This window comes from Macaca fascicularis, chromosome 5 (assembly GCF_037993035.2).
Source record: "Macaca fascicularis isolate 582-1 chromosome 5, T2T-MFA8v1.1".
Classification (NCBI taxonomy): Eukaryota; Metazoa; Chordata; class Mammalia; order Primates; family Cercopithecidae; genus Macaca; species Macaca fascicularis.
The window spans coordinates 150,400,468-150,419,568 of record NC_088379.1 but is presented as its reverse complement, the minus strand read 5'-3'; the positions used below and the strand labels follow the sequence as shown (position 1 = coordinate 150,419,568).

Below are 19,101 nucleotides of genomic sequence, written 5' to 3'. Positions count from 1 at the left end.
TTTCCCTCTGACTTGTTCTATGTCTCGGACTGTTCCTATTTTATGGAAAACAAATATGGGAACATAGACTTTTCTGGGGAACCATTTTCTTAGTGCACTAAGGTGACCCTGCTTGGTAACTTCAAAATATGGCTAAAGTGTGGGACTTCCCTCTTTAAGGGCTGCTCCTATTGGTTAATTTGAATAAGAATCTGCTTTCAAAGAGGAGCCCAACGTTAAAACATCGTTCTTTGTACACATGAATTTCTTCTGAGTTATTTAAAAATCAGACCATGTATGGCCTTCTTGTATCCTAGGAGCTCTAACCCTAGTAAAAACCCAGATCGTGTTTCCCACCCCAACCCCTCAAATGTATTCTGAAAAAAGGCCCCTAGGTGATTTCACTAATCCTCTCCACCCATTTGAAAATCTCTAATTGTGTTATATCTTTAAAAGGCTGAAGCTATCTTCTTTTCCTGATCTATTTTCCTTTTATCTCAGGAGAAAAAATCCTTCAGATTTCTGCCTTTTCTCAGTGACATAATTCTGCTTTTCAAACTGTGCATCTCTGTTAAAAATAAAATCCCTTTTCCAGTCAACAGGGAAACCCAACTAAGAATGTTTCAGGAAGCAAAAGTTTCAGAGATATTTGTGATTCTGCTATTACACTCAGCTTTTCTGCGTTGCTAAGGTACAAGGAAAAGAATGAAAAAGAACAGTTAAAATTGTAGAGAGGAGCTGAGCTCTGGAAAGGATTCCTGTAAACTCTAGATGTGAGAGCTTTTTTAAGATTTTGAAGTACTGCTTGAAATTCTATCACCAAGTTGTCAGTGGTAAAGTAGTCTAGTAATGAGACTAAGTCTGACAAATCCCCACCCACCAAATGTTTGTGAGAAAGCAGCTTTCTTCTTTTTTAAACACACAAGAGAGTTCTGATATATGTTTGCCCAAACAGAAGTAACGGACACAAGCTGTTACCTGGCAGTACGGAAATGCTTTCCAGTTTTGACAAGGTGGAGAAGGCATTTATAAGGTTAGAGTCAAGACACCTGAGTTCTAGTCCTGACTCTCATAACTACCTTTGTGCCTTTGAGCCAATCACTTAATGTCTCAGGGACTCAGTTTTCTCACACAAAAGAGCAAGAAACTTGCTCTCCACAGGGTCTTCCTGCTCTAAATTCTGCAAGTCTTCTGATTGATAAGAATGCTGCTCATGTACACCTGGAGCTTCGTAATGTTCAAAGCTCAGCACCAGATGGCATCTAAGTTGAATCTCAGGACATTTCAGTGAGGCCACCTACAAGCAGAAAGAAGGCCCAGGGTTAGCGCAAGAATGGCCCCAGAGCCAGTCAGTTGCAGCAATTCTCGTGAGAAAGGGAGGGCAAGCTGCCAGAGCAGCTGTGCCCAATATGATGCCTACACGAGACAGATGTCCCCAATAGAGTGTGTTCAGTGACCTTCTAAACAGAGACACTTCAAGTAGGAAGTGCCGGAAAGGGTAAGAGTAAGAACACTTAAAATTAATAGTAGACACATTTATGAAATAGAATTCCTTACCTCAGGATATGTCAGGGAAACTCTACGCTGATGAAATGATTCTGGGAACCTCAATAGAGGTTACATTTTAATGAAAATATATAGCAGCCTAAATCCCTCAGTGGTGGCACTTTTTTGGTCTGCTTATTGGTGATGAGGTGTTAGTACGGAGGGTCTATAAGGTTCGCTGGGTACCATATATGCCTCCATCATGCAGGGCACTGCAGGTATGAGTCAACAGGACAGACACTGTCCTTGCCCACTGGGAAAAGTGTCTATCACTAAATCCTCACAGTAGCTATCTCCGTTTTACAGGTGAAGGATCAGGCTCAGCCTAGCTAAGTAACCCATCCAAGGTCACACAGCTGCTAATTGAGGGTCAGGTTGTGAATCAAGGTCTGCTCACAACCACTAGACAATCATTCAGTACTATAAAACTGGAAAGAGATTGTGGAAGTTGTTTTTTAAATTCTCTTTCCATCTTTCTGTTTTTTGGGGGCCAAGATCTTTTTAAAAGGTATGACAGTTTTGCCTAAAGGTAGCAACACTGTAGTATTTACTTTCTGGGAGTATAATTACTCAAGTACAAATATATTAAAGGACAAACATATGAACATAATTTGGCATAGAGACATGAATTTCATTCAATAATATCATCAAGCATTAAAAGCCACTAAATTTACCTAAAAATCACCTAAATCTAACTCAACTTCTGAGAATCCAACTTCTTAGCTAATGCCAGGCCAATGATTCTTTTTGTATACCACAGATAATTTTCTTGAAAAATACCTTTTCTGGGCACCCACAGAACATCTGCTATGACTCCATGACCTAGTTCAGATTCCTGCTCCAACCTATCTTTGGGGCTTTTTGCAGTTTTCCTCTGCTAGTTTCATACTTCTGCACCTTTGCTCACTTGGCCGTATTTCCAAGTCTCAGTTCTAACAGCACTCCCGTGGTGCCTTTCCTGGTCTTTCTACCTAGCCCTGGTAGAAAAGAATTCCTCCCTGTGCCTCAGGGTGCCCCACACAGACTGTCATTGTAGCATCTGAAACATTTTATTGCTAATTTGACTTTACTTCACCTGGACTGTAATGCCTTTGTGGGTAGAACTGACTTTCTTTTGAAAGAAAATAGGTGCCAGTGTCTGGCACCTAATAAGTCCTGAGTGAATGTTTTTTCAGTTATTGATGTTTGTAAATTGTATTGCTATTCCTGACCTGTCTAGTATAAGTGTTCATATAAACCAGTCTTTCTCAAAGTTCGGCCCTCAGACTCCTTGCACCTGAATTAGATACTTATTTAAAAAGGCAGATTCTGTTTTTTTTTTTTTTTTGAGACGGAGTCTCTCTCTGTTGCCCAGGCTGGAGTGCAGTGGCCGGATCTCAGCTCACTGCAAGCTCCGCCTCCCGGGTTTACGTAAAAAGGCAGATTCTTATACCTTATCCCAGATATAACAAGTCAAAACCTTCAGCAATTTTGGGTGAATAGAGCCTAGGTACAGGAAGACAAACGGTTACTACATGCACTGGCAAGAGAGCTAGGTGTCTGGCCCTATCTATGTCTCTAAGTAGCTGTGGGACTTGAACTTCAATTTTTCTCATCTTAAGTCAAATTTCTAGAGATCATCCCTTTCACTTACAAAAAACTCTACACAGTGTTGGTCCTGGTTCTTTGATAGTATACAGACATAAATCCAAATGACATGGAAAAGGCTGGCATGGCCTTATAGTAAGCTTACAGAAAATTTATAGGGTCCAGTTTGTTTGGTCAAGAGGCATAGTGTCATGGAAAAAGCACTGGGTTGGGATCAAGATAGCCCAGGGTCTTAGCTGTATGAATTTAGGTGACATAAATTCTTACCTCAGTTTCCCCAAAGGGATAGCAAGCCCTTAATAGCACTCTGAGAATTAAGAATGGTGGCACACAGCAGTTTGTCAAACCTAGTTCCCTCTCTTTTCTCTTCCTACTTTCACCCCAGTAGCTTCCTTTCCTTTGCCAAGTACTTATTTGCTTTACTTCCACAGAAGGAAGGTGCTATGTTATTAGAGACTTCAAAAGTTGTTAGAGGTAGGAAAAAACTTCAGGGTATAACCTAAAAACATCAGGAGAAAAAAAATACCTTCAAAAGCTACACACGAAGTATAATAACAGTCAAAAGCAGGTTTTAGTTTTTCAGTTCCAAAATTGGAAATTCTGCTTATTTACTAGTCGATTAACTAGGGCAATTTACTATTTAAACCTCACTTTTAATCGTAAAATAGGAATAATAGTACTTCTCAGATTTTCTTTTAATATGGTGCTTATACATGTGTGTACCAAGTGCCATATACCAAGTTGTACCAGATATTAACCCATTTAATCCTCGTAACAACTCTGATCCTAGGCACTACATTACCCCTACTTTATAAAAGTGGAAAATGAGATACAGAGAATGAGATAGAGAATATATCACCAATAACCAGGGGAGACAGGATTCAAACCTAGGCAGCCTGGCACTGCAATCCAAGTTCTTAGCCACTATGCTATGGTGTCTCTCAATGTTGCACACGTTAGTTTTAACAAAGTTCCATAAGCACTCAGTGACAGTCATCACTACATATAAAGCAGTCAGCTTATGGTGTGTAATCATCTATTGCACTATCAATATGTAAATGACTAACCCAGGTGTCAACCAGGCATCTTTGTTTAATTTGTAACTGCAGCTGAATTAATTATATTCAGCTCATTCTGAGTTTGTATTTGATGCAATTAAATACATTCCATGAAAATGAGATACTTGGTATCTAATAAAGAACATTATGGTCAGGCGCAGTAGCTCACGCCTGTAATCCTAGCACTCTGGGAGGCCGAGGTGGGTGGATCACTTGAGGTCAGGAGTTCAAGACCAGCCTGGGCAACATAGCGAAACCCCCATCTCTACTAAAAAATACAAAAGTTAGGCTGGGCGCAGTGGCTTACGCCTGTAATCCCAGCACTTTGGGAGGCTGAGGCGGGCAAATCACGAGATTAGGAGTTCAAGACCATCCTGGCCAACATGGTGAATCCCTGTCTCTACTAAAAATACAAAAAATTAGCTATGCGTAGTGGCGGGTGCCTTTAATCCCAGCTACTCAGGAGGCTGAGGCAGGAGAATCGCTTAAACCCAGGAGGTAGAGGTTGCAGTGGGCCAAGATTCTGCCACTGCACTCCAGCCCTGGTGACAGAGTGAGACTCCATTTAAAAAATATATGTGTGTGTGTGTGTGTGTGGACAGACACACACACACACACATTAGCCAGGCGTGGTGGTGCATGCCTGTAGTCCCAGATACTTGGGAGGCTGAGGCAGGAGAATCACTTGAACCCAGGGCAGGGGCAGGGGTGTGGGGGGGTGGAAGTTGCAGTGAGCCGAGATTGCACCACTGCACTCCAGTCAGGGTGACAGGGTGGGATTCTGTCTCAAAAACAAAAAAATTACTGATCAACGGGAAATAAACACAAGCCTCCATAAACACTTCAAGGGCAGATGTGGACTTGCAGCCCAAAACTCATGCAGCTGGTGCACATATGATCATTCTCTACTACCAAAATCTCTGGATGCCCCTCCTTTTTGTTGAGAGAAAACTGATTAAAGAAAAGACTTCTTTTGGGAAGCAGTACAGTACAGTGGTTAGCAGCATGCATTTTGCAGTTAGGCTTTAATTTGAATCCTGTCTCTCCAGATAAAAGTTATGTGAAAAATCTACTCAAATTCTACATCTCAGTAGTCACGCTGGTACCATCTTCCTGCAGTCGTGGTTAGGATTAAATGAGAATAGATGGTAAGTGATTAAGCAGTGTCCAGTACACAGGAAGCATAAAAAGTCATTAACTTTGTTACTATTTTTATTCTAATAATATCATTCGTTTTCTGAATATTTGTTTAATGAAAAGTTGCTTACATTACTAATTTTGTTTCTATTCTAAGAAAGATACACAGAAGTGATGTTCCTTGTATCACTATTTCAGTCATATTGTTTCAAGAATGTATTAGTACATAAAGCCTTTTCACATGCATTAATTTTATCCTCAACCTGAAAAGTGGATATAACCACTCCCCCATTTTATGAGTTAGCAAACACAAGCTCAAAGAGGGCAAATGACTAACACAAGGTCAAAGTTATCAAGTGCCAAAATTCAGTCCGGGCTTTCTAACCCTAGATTCTTCCCCACCATATTTTAACTACTAAAGAGAAATAAGTATCTCCTTTAAATGGCCTTATTGTCCAGAATATCCTAAAGAACTCCATATTTACTGGTCGGCAACGGCATTCTACTGTGAGCAAGAGCCTTTTCCTTCTCCCCCATTCATCATTGGCATGGATTCCTGTTTTTCTCCCAGTAGTTTATAATTCACTTCTGTCCTTAATTACTCTGTTGATCAAATTGTCTCAGATTTGTCACAAGCTGGCCTCTGGGTCTTTGTGACATGCTCCCATCAGTTTTCTCTTAAATAACATTTTAAGATTAGCTATTATTTTTCCTATTTAAAAGCTGTAAATTATATGTGAATAGACATTTATCCACGACTTTTCTCCCAACTTGATCATCTTACTTAAATACCTGTCAGGCACACCACCATATCCTGGGTAAACTTCTCATGTGCTCAAAGGAAGATACTGTCACACATGAAAAATACTGCAAAATCTGCCACAAAGCTAGCGAGCTAGAACTGATAGGGGAACTACAGGGAAACAAAGGCAAAAACATACAAGGCAATTTCACTCTGTTATCATCTATATGTTTATTTTTAGTTTATAATAAGCTGTCCAAATACTCCTTATACAATCACTCTTCTTTTACTTTATTCTCAGTGAACATCCCAGTCAGGCAACTGGGCAATTAGTCAAGTGAAGGTGATGTGCGACCACATAAGCCAGACCACGCCAGGCCACTATTTAGATAAGAAATGGCTTTTTTCATGCGAAAGAGTAAAGAACTAAGAACAGCAGCATCTCTTGGAGAGCTGTTTTAGAACCAGAGTAGTGATATAGCAGAATATAAATCCGGTTTTCCATTTTTAAAACCTGCTAAGATTCCAGAGCATGAACATTACAATTTAGAGAACTGGAGGAAAATTGCCAAACACTCCTTTGCTGACCTAAATCTTGATTTAAGCCACAGAACGTGTTTCCAAGACCCTAGATCTTTTATCAAGGAAATTACATTTACCTCTAGTTACATAGTTTTATGTGGAGCAGACCTGCAATTGAGTATTATGGTCAGGCTTCAGTGCTAGAGAAATCCTGCTGAGGACTGAGGGCAATGATAATTAGGAAAGCGGAGTGGGTAAGCAGCAAGTGATTATCTCTCTATCTTCCGGGGAGATATCTACACCAGGAGGCCTAGCCCAGCCCAGCTCAGCTCAGCTCAGCTCAGCTCAGCTCAGCCCAGCCCAGCTCAGCCCAGCTCAGCCCAGCTCAGCCCAGCTCAGCCCAGCTCAGCCCAGCCCAGCCCAGCCCAGCCCAGCCCAGCTCAGCTCAGCTCAGCTCAGCCCAGCTCAGCTCAGCCCAGCCCAGCCCAGCTTAGCCCAGCCCAGCCCAAACCCAGGGGAAACGAGTCTGCATGCAGACATTCAAACTAGATTCAGCACCAGTATCAAACAACTACACCAATCCCCAGCCAAACTGGCAAATTAACAAAATGTGGGGGTTTTAGCTCTACTACTCTGCAAGCCCTCAGATTTTTACCACAGTGCTCATGGTATCCACCCTACAGCTGCTCCAAATCCTCCAGCTCTGCTTCTTCAGAACAAATAAACCCTTGTTGCTTCCCCATCTCCTCCCCCAAACAAATCTCATTTTTTCAAATATCAGGGCAGAGGTTTGATGATCTGGCTAATTCATGCTTATTAGTCATGATGTTTAGTCTTTCCAGAGAATATTTTCATTTCAAGGGGAAAATGGCAAGGGGATGGAACATATATTTGAGAGAAAGCAATCTCTGGTCTGTTCTCTGGCCTTTTGATATCTGGCACCAAAGAAGCTGAAAGTAAAACCAAATTAATCAGCCTGAGATCATTACATAAGCTGACCATCCCGTTCTATTTCTCTCCCTTTTCCAAGTGTCCAGCAAGGCCATAGGGCACTCCCACATGGGGCAAATCACCTGTGACTCCTCCCAACCCCAACCACATATAAAACGTCCTCAAACCTACAAGAAGTCATTGTTTCAGGATGATCCACATGTGGGAATAATAAGCCAAAAAGCACAATTCAGAAGGTCTCAATTATTATTTCACCCAAAGCTAGTCCTGGAAATATTATTCTGGTTTTTTTCTTTTAATTTAAAATATTATGACAAATGTTTTTGTATGGTTTTCAAAATTGCTGTTTTTTTTCAGTCACTTTTTTTTTTCCGTTTTCTTTTTAACAGTTGCTGGCTGGCCGGTGTTCTTTCTGCTCTATGAACTAGCAATGGAGGGTGGAAGACAGCTGCACTTTAAATGAATCTGAAAGATCTGAAAATATCTTCTCCTGCCCACCTAATATTGAAGAAATAAAATAAGAAGAAAAATAAAGCAGAAGATAAACATCAGGAAAGAAAAAGTATGAGAAAGGTACTTTGTATGATCTATAGACTACCGTCTTAAAATTTCAAATTAAAGTAGATTTGGCGATGGAAAAATTCTGCCCAGAAACAAATAACATTGTAGTTGTCTAGATGTCTGCTTCTATCCATGTATAATAATTTATGTACTTTTACAATTTATGTAAAAGTAACATAAAGTAATGGCTGAAACAGTATCTATTCATCTATTAATAACCGAAAACAAATGCCACAAATAATGCATTTAAGAGCAGTTGCTCAGAAAAGAAAAAAATTAAAATAACAAGCTTCACATTTTTGCCTAGGATTTAACACGAATCCACTAAAAGATCTGGGTATAAAATCCTACTCATGACTATATTATTTCATCTGTTTCTAGTAATATTATAGATGAAAATGATACAATTAACCATAAGCCAATGCCAATGATGAAATCCTGGAGAGGGTTCACTGTCTTATCTCCATGTCTACTTGGCTGTGGGGATAGAAACCTAAGTAGTGACCTTGTCCTTTTTCAGAAAAGAACTTCCAGGCTGAGCATGGTAGTTCATGCCTGTAATCCCAGAACTTTGAGAAGCTGAAGTGGGAGGATCCCTTGAAGTCAGGAGTTCAAGGCTGCAGTGAGCTATGACTGCACGACTGCACTCCAGCCTGGGCAACAGGGCCAGATCTTGTCTCAAAAAACCAAACCAAAACAAAAAGCCAAAAACTAACTTCCATTTAAACTGAAGACTGGAGCCCTGAGAGGACTGTGGAAGAGAAACTGCAAAAGCCAGGGGGCACCCACTCCACCCTGAGGCACCCCTCCTGCTGGAAGCCTCTGCAACGGCCTCAGTGGCTCTGCCCAGAACCCAACCTTCAAGTTTAAAGCTGATTTGTATCTCCTAACTCTTAAAACTTTCTTCCTTCATCTCCAAGCTATTAATAGCTACACCTCTCTCCCACACCAAAACTATTACAAAAAACATGCAGACTAGGATTACAAACATATAACTATACATAGTAGTATATATGTATTATAGTAACTCCTATGGAACACTTTTGTGCTAGTTTTTCTTAGTCTTGATCTTTTATTGTGTTTTCCCTGGTCTATTTTATCAGTAATTCTTTTCTATTTTATTGTATGTCTACCTGTAAACTGATTTAAGTCCTTTCTACACTGAAACATACACATACATTCCATCACCACACAGGTTGAAACACCATGTGTTGTATGTGTCAGAGTTGAGTGAGCAAGCTTTTCTGTGGTTATTCCTGGGTGTGTAAGAGTTAGCTGTAGCCTCTATCCAGTGTGTAAGAGTTAGTGGCAGTCTCTGTCCACACCTCTATTCAATTTAGTATACAGTGCTGTAATTACATGCTAACCTTCTGGGGCAGGCACAGTTCCTGAAGAGTTTATCATGTGCTTTAAATGTCTGAATGAAAACAAATTTAGACACACAGGAACACAAGGCATAATGCCTTATTTTTATGGTAAATATTATTGCTAATTAATCCCATATATTTAAAAACTTAAAAAAAAACTTCAATTAGACTGAAAGTTTTTGTTAACACAGACATGTCATAAAAACACATTCACGGCCGGGCACGGTGGCTGATGCCTGTAATCCCAGCATTTTGGGGGGCTGAGGCAGGCGGATCACGAGGTCAGGAGTTCGAGACCAGCCTGGCCAACAAGGTGAAACTCCCGTGTCTACTAAAAATACAAAAATTAGCTGGGCATGGTGGCAGGCATCTGTAATCACAGCTACTCAGAAGGCTGAGGCAGGAGAACCGTTTGAACCTGGAAGGCAGAGGTTGCAGTGAGCTGAGATTGTGCCATTGCACTCCAGCCTGGGCGACAGGGCGAGACTCCATCTCAAAAAACAAAAACAAAAATACATTCACAATGTGGTGAAGCAAGACATTTTTTAAAGCTTTCCACTTTTTTTTTGGAGACGGAGTTTCGCTCTTGTTGCCCAGGCTGGAGTACAATGACGTGATCTTGGCTCACCACAACCTCTACCTCCCAGGTTCAAGTGATTCTCCTGCCTCAACCTCCCGAGTAGCTGGGATTACAGGCATGTACCACCACGCCCACCTAATTTTGTATTTTTAGTAGAGATGGGGTTTCTCCATGTTCATCAGGCTGGTCTCGAACTCCCAACCTAAGGTGATCCACCTGCCTCGGCCTCCCGAAGTGCTGGGATTACAGGCGTGAGCCACTGCGCCTGGCCCATTTCTGTTTTTTAAAAATATTAATCTTATTACATCTCCACTCTTGTCTTTTTAATATTCTGTGTGACAAAATGAAAAGCGCACAAAAAGCACCAGTGTGAGCTGTGAGCTGAACTAGCTGCTTTTTTTTTTTTTAACGCAAAACTATTTGTTAAATCAAGATAATTGTAGATTCACATGCGGTTTTAAGGATAACAGAGAAATCCTACTTAACAGAATCAGAATATTACAGACTATCACAGAATATTACAAAATTATCACAATCAGAACATTGACATTGATACACTCAAGATACAGAAAATTTTCATTACCTCAAGGATCCCTCATTTTGCTCTTTTATGGCTACACCCACTCCCCTTCCCCTCTTTCCTCTTCTTGGCTCCTGGTGGGAACTAATATGTCATTCATTTCTATAATTTTAAGACTTTCTCTTCAAGGTAAAATTTACCAAGACATGAATTACACAGTGACTGAGGCAGCCAAAGCATGAAAACATGCATTCAGTCAACAGGTGAAGAGGATTTTACGTGAATTTTAAACAGCTGGCAGCCATCATGTTGAAAATGAAAGCACCTGGAAGCTAATGCTAGGGTGTTACCTTAAAGATCAAAACTGAAATATCAGAATTTCAAGCTCAGATTTAATATGCCCTTTTAAGCTGATGAAGTTCAAAGTGCAAAAGATAATTTTCAAGAACCATGTGAAAAACACTAAAAAAAAAAAAAAAAAAAAAAGGCCAATGGCAGGTAATCTCCATTAAGGCATTTTTAATAGCAGAAGATAGCAACTGAATGGTCTTCTCAATATCACAGTTAGATGACTTGCTTAACCACTGTCAGCATTTACCCTGGTAAGAAAAAAATAAACCCTACAATTTAATTCAACCACTAATAAGTAGCCTTGATTCTGAAGACTAGTAAAAGTCCAAGTAAATAGTCCACCTGTTAAATCATCAGCAGGGTCATAGTCTTCAGAAGCTCCAGGAACTTTCTCTTTCCTGTAAGTATTCACACATTTGCAGAAAAAGAAATTCCTAACATTTTCTACTTTCCCAAAGATCTATTTTTCAGCAATGGTCAAAGTAGCAAATTTCAACAAAAGGAAGGTTTTTCTCCTTGCACATTTGTCACTGTTAACTATAATAAACACCAGTTGTAGCAAATGTTTCCATAAGTTTGGTTTTCCTCACTACCATTTTTTTACACTGTTTTACACTGTTTTATTTATAAGAAAATAAATGACATAGGTTAAGGAAAAACAACAATTACTCCAGTCCGTAATATTATTTTTGTCAAAGAAATAGAGACAGTACACTCTAAAGAACAATTCCAAAACTTGCACTGAGCCGAATAACAAAAAGCATGGACTTCTCTCCAACTTTCCCACCCACTTAAAGACACCTTATCCCATTCTGTCAGAGGGCTAATCTTAACGAATACCAGAAGGAAAATTTTGGAAATAGCAATTTTCTATCTGTATCCAAACATGTAAAATTAAAAATGCTGGAAGATTTAAAGGACTAGCTCATTAGCATCTCTTCTGAATTCAAGACAACTTCATCTAGACAATTGGACTTGATGACTTGCCTGGATACCTTAAACCAGTGGTTCTCAAACTTTTGCAGTATCAGTTTCACTTGGAGAACTTGTTACAACAAAGATGGCTGGTCCCATCTCCAGAGTCTGATTCAGTACTGTAGGTCTGTGGAAGGGTTTAAGAATTTGTATTTCTACACATTCATCCATTGAAGAGCACTTAGGTTAATTTCATACCTTGGCTATTGTAAATAATGCTACAGTGAACATAGTAGTGCAGACATCTCTTTGACACACTGATTTGACCTCCTTTGGACATATACCCAGTTGTGAGACTGCTGGATCATATGGTAGTCCTATTTTTAATTTTTTGAGGAACCTCCATACTGTCTTCCACAATGGCTGTCCCCTTTCTCTACATCCTTGCCAACACTTGATATCTTTCATCTTTTTGATAACAGCTATTAGGTGAAAGGTATATCTTACTGCAGTTTTTGCATTTCCTGATGATTACTGATGTTGAACATTTTTTTTTCAAATTAAATACTATTCAGCCTTAAAAAAGGAAATTGTCACTTGTGACACCTGGCGGACATTACTGTTAAGTGAAATAAGCCAGGCACAGAAAGATGAATACTGCACAATCTCACTTACATGTGGAATCTAAAATAGTCAGACTCATAAAAGTAGAGTGTAGAATTAGAATGGTGGTTACCAGAGGCTGCAGGGAGGGGTGAACATGGAAAGAGGAAATGTTGGTCAAAGCGTACAAACCTTAAGCTAGGAGTAGTAAGTTTTGGTGATCTATTGCACAGCATGGTGACTATAGCTAATAAAACATTGTGTATTTCAAAATTGCTAAGAGTGGGTTCTTTTTTTTTTTTTGAGACAGGGTCTCTCTCTTACCCAGGCTGGAGTACAGCGACATGGTGATAGCTCACTACAGGCTTGACCTCCTAGACTCAAGTGATCCTCCTGACTTAGCTTCTGAATAGGTAGGACTATAGGTACATGCCACCATGCCTAGCTAATTAAAAAAAAAAAAAAATTAAGACAGGGTCTTGCTATGTTGCCTAGGCTAGGGGTGGATTTTAAATGTACTCACCAAAAAGAAATTAGTATGGTGGGGAAAAAAAAAAAAGGTTCAGCTGGGCTCAATGGCTCACGCCTGTAATCCCAGCACTTTGGGAAGCCGAGGCAGGTGGATCACCTGAGGTCAGGAGTTTGAGACCAGCGTGGCTGACATTCCGTCTTTACTAAAAATACATAAATTAGCTGGGCGTGGTGAAGCACATCTGTAATCCCAGCTACTCGGGAGGCTGAGGCAGGAGAGTCTCTTGATCCCAGGAGGCGGAGGTTGCAGTGAGCCGAGATTGTGCCACTGCATTCCAGCCTGGGCAACAGAGCAAGACTCCACCTCAATAAAAAAAAGGTTCAGAGAATAGGCAGTAAAAAAGAAATTAAAAACAACAACAAACAAAAACAAGAAATAAGCAAATACACATGGGAAGCGACAGGTGTGTTAATTAGCCTCATTTGATCATTCCACAATGTATACTCATACCAAAACATAACACTGTACTTCACAAATATATACAATTATTTGTCAATTTTAAAATAATAATTAGCTTTTCTAAAACAAGTTCAAGGTGGTGCTGATGCTGCTAGTCTGTGGATGACACTTTGAAAACCACTACTCTAAACCTAAATATTCTGAATTTTTGAGTTTTTTTCAAGAGTCATTGGGACCTCAGCAGAAAATACCAAGTTTGGGAGACTTAAATATGTTAAAGGGCTAAACTGTTCTTTGAGATACTTCATCAGAGGTAAAATAGTGACAAAGTTCAAAATCATTCAGTGTTGAGCTGTGTATACGTGCAGCTTAGAATTCCAGACCCCCTTTTCCTGATTTCACAGAAATAATACCCAGGTGTACTCTATAGGGGTTTACAGGGGGAAATGACTTTTCAATTCTGGCAGTATGAGGGGCTAGAGCCCCTTGCACTTTTTTTTTTTTTTTGAGATGGAGTTTCACTCTTGTCCCCCAGGCTGGAGTGCAATGGCATGATCTCAGCTCACCACAACCTGTGCCTCTTGGGTTCAAATGATTTTTCTTCCTCAGCCTCCTGAGTAGCTGGGATTACAGGCGCCCCCACCTCGCCACGCTTATTTTTATATTTTTAGTAGAGATGGGCTTTCACTATGTTGCATTTTTTTTTAACCTTATTTTTCTAAGACAGGGTCTCACTACACTGCCCAGGCTAGAACGTAATGGCTATTTACAGGCACAATCATAGTGTGCTGCAGCCTTCAACTCTGGGGCTCAAGTGATCTTCCCACCTCAGCCTCCTGAGGAGCTGAGACTACAGGCACGTACCACTACATCTGGCTGCTTCTTGCACTTTGATTTAGTAGAGTTTCTCTTCAGAAGGTACAGGGACTGCTTCATAGTGGTCTCTGGAAAAAGTCCTTTGTTCCAATTCCCACATCAGTCACTTCACAATGTGAAAAACATACATAAAATCTTGATATGTTCAAATTAAGTAGATCTTAGCCTCAGCCTCCATGTTTTCCAGAATTGTTCTATTCTATCTATGACTCACAAGATTCCTGGGTAAAGGGGAGGCTGAAATGGCATTTGTGGAGTCTCAAAATGCTTATGTAAGCCAGTTTTCCACCTCTTCCCCATTATTTTATTAGCACATATGTTATTAAGAGTAACAAATTCATCTCAGTATTGGTTTTAACTTTTCACCTTGTATCAGAGGTGTAATAGCCATAAAATGACCAAAGAAGGGAAGAAGATGGTCAAAAGGTATAGACAAACTGAAAATTCAGCTCTAAAAAAATGGCCAAATGACGATATTAAATTAAAAGTCAGCCTTATCATTTAACAGCAAACATTTACCAAATTATGCTTGTTGCTAAAAATAGAGATGTTAATAATATGCACAGTGCCTGCCCTCATCGAGCTTTATTTACTATCTTGCAGAGAAGACCAACAGAACAAACATTACAAGTGTGAAGAACATTCTAAAGAAATTCAGGTTGCTAAGGGAAATGAGACCTAACCTCCCCAAGTGGAATAGGGAGATATGTGTGGAGAAGGAGGTATCAAGAAAGGTTTCCCAATGAAACTGACCTCCATCACACAACTACTTAGTTTATTAAGTAATGACCACGTGCTAGACACAAATGATAAATAAGAGTGGACTAGACAAAAAGGGAGGAGAAACAGGTACAGATGGAGGAAATGTGCATGGAATGTTTCCACAGAACTCAAGCACACAAAGCATGCAAGAGTACAAAGGAAGCTGGAAAGGGAGGCAAGGACTAGAATGTGCAGACCTCTCTAGAGGACTTCCCAAGAGCAGTGAAAAGCAGGACAACAAGAGGATCATGTCTGCATCTTAAAAGATCCCTCTCTGTTGCATATGCAGTAGAATTAAAATCTTCCCTATGTATTAATACTTTTTAAGGTTACTACGAGGATCGGAAAAATCATGTGCCTAAATAATAATGCTGGTACCTATTACTTATCCACTACATTTCACTCTCCAAAACTCTCAGCTCCATTTCCATTTCCGGCTAGAAGAGGGACATGTACCTCTGTGTTGAGTTTAGAAAAAAGAACACTGCATCACAGCTGATAAAACAAGCAGTAAAGAATGTCTATATTGGAACTGGTAAGGAGAATTCAGCACAGTTGTTAGAAAAAAGGCAATGCTCTCTTAGCCAAGAGCAACTGTAACAAAATGTAACTTTTAGAAGGATACAGTAAAAACCAGTTATCTAGAAATAAATCTAATATGTGCAAGGGCTGTATGGAGAAACTTAAAAGTGCACTAAATAATATTATGCTTAAGAGCATACTATGCCAGTCTTCCCCAAATGAAATCAATGAAATTCCAATAAATTCCCAAAGTGTTTTTCACAGGACTTAACAAGGTAATCCTAAAGTATATAATCTAGAAATCACAAAAACGTAATGTTGGATGAACATAAACAAGTTGTACAAAGAAACTCCAATATTATATAACATTTTTAAATACATAAAATATTACATATTGTCATGGACTCATACGTATGTAATAATAGTATAAAAACATGCATGCGAATGATAAGCATCAGATTCAGAACAGTGGTTACCAAAGGGAGCAGGATCAGAAGAGCAAAAGCAGCGATTCCAGTTTACACGTAATCTTTTATTGCTTAAAATAAGTAGTGGATACAAAGATGTTTGTTATACTATTCGTCTTTAAAATCTTTTAAAAAAATGTCTTAAATATTCCACAAAAATACAGAATGCCTTTTATTTGAAAACCATGTTATTACACGATCTAGTTTAGTAATTCCCAAACCCCAATCCAATAGCTACATCAGTAACACCTGAAGTACTTGTTAAAAACACAGATTACCAGGCTATCCCAGGATCAGGATTTCTGGGAGGAGAGCCATGTGATTCTAATGTACAGCCTTAGTACCCCAATAACTATTAACAGCCAATCCATTAACGAAATTGGTCCCAATCTGACGATGAGACATGTAAGTGCTTGACTATCTAATCACTTTCCAATGATCCAACTGTCTAGAATGTAGATTCTAACTTGAGGGCAAAACCATACAAATTTTAAAATATATCCTTTACTGTACCTTTCCAAAAGACTATACATGTTAAAAACTAGGTATATTTATAAAGTAATAGTATCAAATAATTCCATAGAAGAACATAATTCTTTCATATTCACCACAGGAAACATGCCACAGCAAAAGTCACAGAGACGATAAAAAGTGCTGTTCTTCAGTTCAAAATGGTTTAAGTCACTGGCAACTATCCTCATGATATACTTCCTTCAAGCATATAGACAGCAATACTGTATTTCTTTCCTAATTTTCTTCCCTTAGAATACAATTCATAGATAATTTTATCTAGAGAAATGCAGAGAACCATATGAGACATAAAAAATAAATTTAGAAAGAAAATTTATTAAAAATTAGAGGTATTAGTACTGCAATGACAATTGTCATAGCCTGCTCCCAAGACATAATGTTAACTAGAGATGATTAAGCTGTTAAAATGTATGAAACACTCAAGGGCCTTCTCTCTTACATACACACAGACACACACATACAGTTTCCCTGAATATTTTTAAATTACAACTAAAAACAAGGACAGGGATTCTTTTGATGTTCTAAACAACACAAATCCAGTACCGGGCACACAAACTGTATCAACATAAAATAACTCACTTACCAGGGCTTTCTACTCGCTTATAGTGGTAGGGATTGATGCAGACCTCCTTCTGCTTGGAACCAAAAGGAAACTCACAGCATTCCAGTGGTTTTAGTTCATGGTGGCTCTGAAGATCGGGCCAGCGCCATACACGGCAGTAAATGACATGAGGCAGTCCCTTCCGGTGGGAGACTTGCAGCCTGCCATCCAAAGAGCGGGGAATGGTGACACAGTTACTTGGTTGCCCTGGGCAGCTCAAAGCCTTCTCCAGTTCCTCCATGGCACCTTTCTTTTTCTTCAGTTTTTTCACCAAAGCATCAACAGCTTTCTCTGCCCATTTTTCTTCTTCATCGCCCTGTTTCCACCCAAGAAGTCTTTTCACAGCTGGACTTGTAAAGGAAAATAAACTTGTCACATTCATAATGACAGCACTAGTTATATAGTCCTTGGATACGGTGAAATAAAGGCGTCTTCAAACGCAAAAGGACAGCAGAAGAGATCTGTTTATTTACAGAGAAGTCTCTTTAATTTCTTAGTTTGAAGTCCAGAAAAGTAGAAATTACCATTCCTAGTGTTTAAGAAAGTAACCCAGTCAGCACCTACAAAAGAAAAAAAAAAAAAGGTTAGAATCATCTCTACCATACAACCAAATTTATTAAGTAATCACCATGTGCTAGGTACTATTTTAAATGCTTTTATGTAACACGGTATGCTGTGCACCGAACTGTGACCCCTTAAATTCATATGCGGAAGCCCTAACTCTCAGTATGACTATATTTAGAGATGGAGCCTCTAAGAAAGTAATTAAAGTTAAATAAGGTCATCAGGGTGGGGCCCTAATCTGATAGGATTGGTGGTCTTAAGATTGCTATCTCCCTCCTCCAGCCTCTATGCCCACACACTGAGGGCACTGCAAGAAGGCAATCATCTGCAAGCCAGGAAGAGAGCCCTCACAAGAGCCTGGATTGTCCAGAACCTTGATCTTGGACTTTCCAGACTCCAGAATGAAGATAAAATCTATTTCTGTTATTTAAGCCACCCAGTCTATGATATTTTATTATGGCAACCAAAGCAGACTGATACATAGCATTTAATGCTTTTCACAATCCTTTGAGCTAGGTAATACAGTTGCTGCCACTTTTCAGATGAGTAAACTGAGAAGCAGTTTAAAAAGTAAGCCACTGCTAACAAAAGCTCTGGGATAAAAGCAACAAAGTTAAAAAGTCCAAGTTCTCCAAAGACATTGTAATATTTTAGATTTAGATTCACTTATAACCTCTAAAAATATATTTCAAAACACCTCAATCAACAAAAACTGAAAGCAACAGGGAGTAAAAAAAAAAAAATTAGTCTAGTATCTCTGTTTTTTGGTTTGTTCTACAAATATTTCTTATGCTAAAAGAAAATTCCTATTATATAAATGTAGTAATATTTTAGGGTATTTCTTCAGTGAACAAACCTGTGTCTATGGGTTACAGCGCAAATAGGACAGGAAATACATCTCCTGCTTTAAAAATTTTGCTATTTATTGACATAAAAGGAATAAAGCACATGGACACATACTGTACCAAATTCTTCAGCCAAGTTGCTTCATTTAAACTTTCTATTTACCCTTCAGCACATGAAAACATAAAATGTGAAAAAGGTTAAGGAGGCTAACTTTGTACAAACCCTGGCTAAACTGGAGTAGCACATATCAGACCAACCTCCTTCCAAACAAACAAGCCAGAAAACAAACAAAAGCCCAGCTTTTTAAAGGCATCAAAGAGGAACCAAGGCACGCAGGACTTGAGGGGGCCAAGATCCTGGAGAGAGGGGAAATGCAATGAAGTGAGCTGAATATTTGTCACCACTCTTCCTTTCCAGGGATTTGCCAATAGTTATGCTATGAGTAGCAAAAGGTCTAGGAGCCAAGCAGAAAGAGGTAACTAAGAGGCTTACAAACTAAGCAGAGCTTCTAGTAGCCTCATAGTGCTGAAGAACCCCAAAATAACAACACAACAACAAATGGAGTTGAGGGCCTGCTGAGGAG

General features: G+C 39.4%; 1 protein-coding gene across 6 annotated transcripts in view; it reads right to left on the bottom strand.

Moving 5' to 3' along the window:
• SMAD1 (SMAD family member 1) overlaps positions 1-19,101 on the bottom strand; it is a 77,014-nt gene that overhangs the window by 26,216 nt on the left and 31,697 nt on the right. For all 6 annotated transcript variants that reach the window (XM_045392916.3, XM_065545553.1, XM_065545549.1 and 3 more), the window contains one exon: positions 17,091-17,668. In XM_045392916.3, coding sequence (XP_045248851.1) covers positions 17,091-17,490 — 400 coding nt within the window. In that variant the 5' untranslated portion in view covers positions 17,491-17,668. The remainder of the gene's footprint in view (positions 1-17,090; positions 17,669-19,101) is intronic.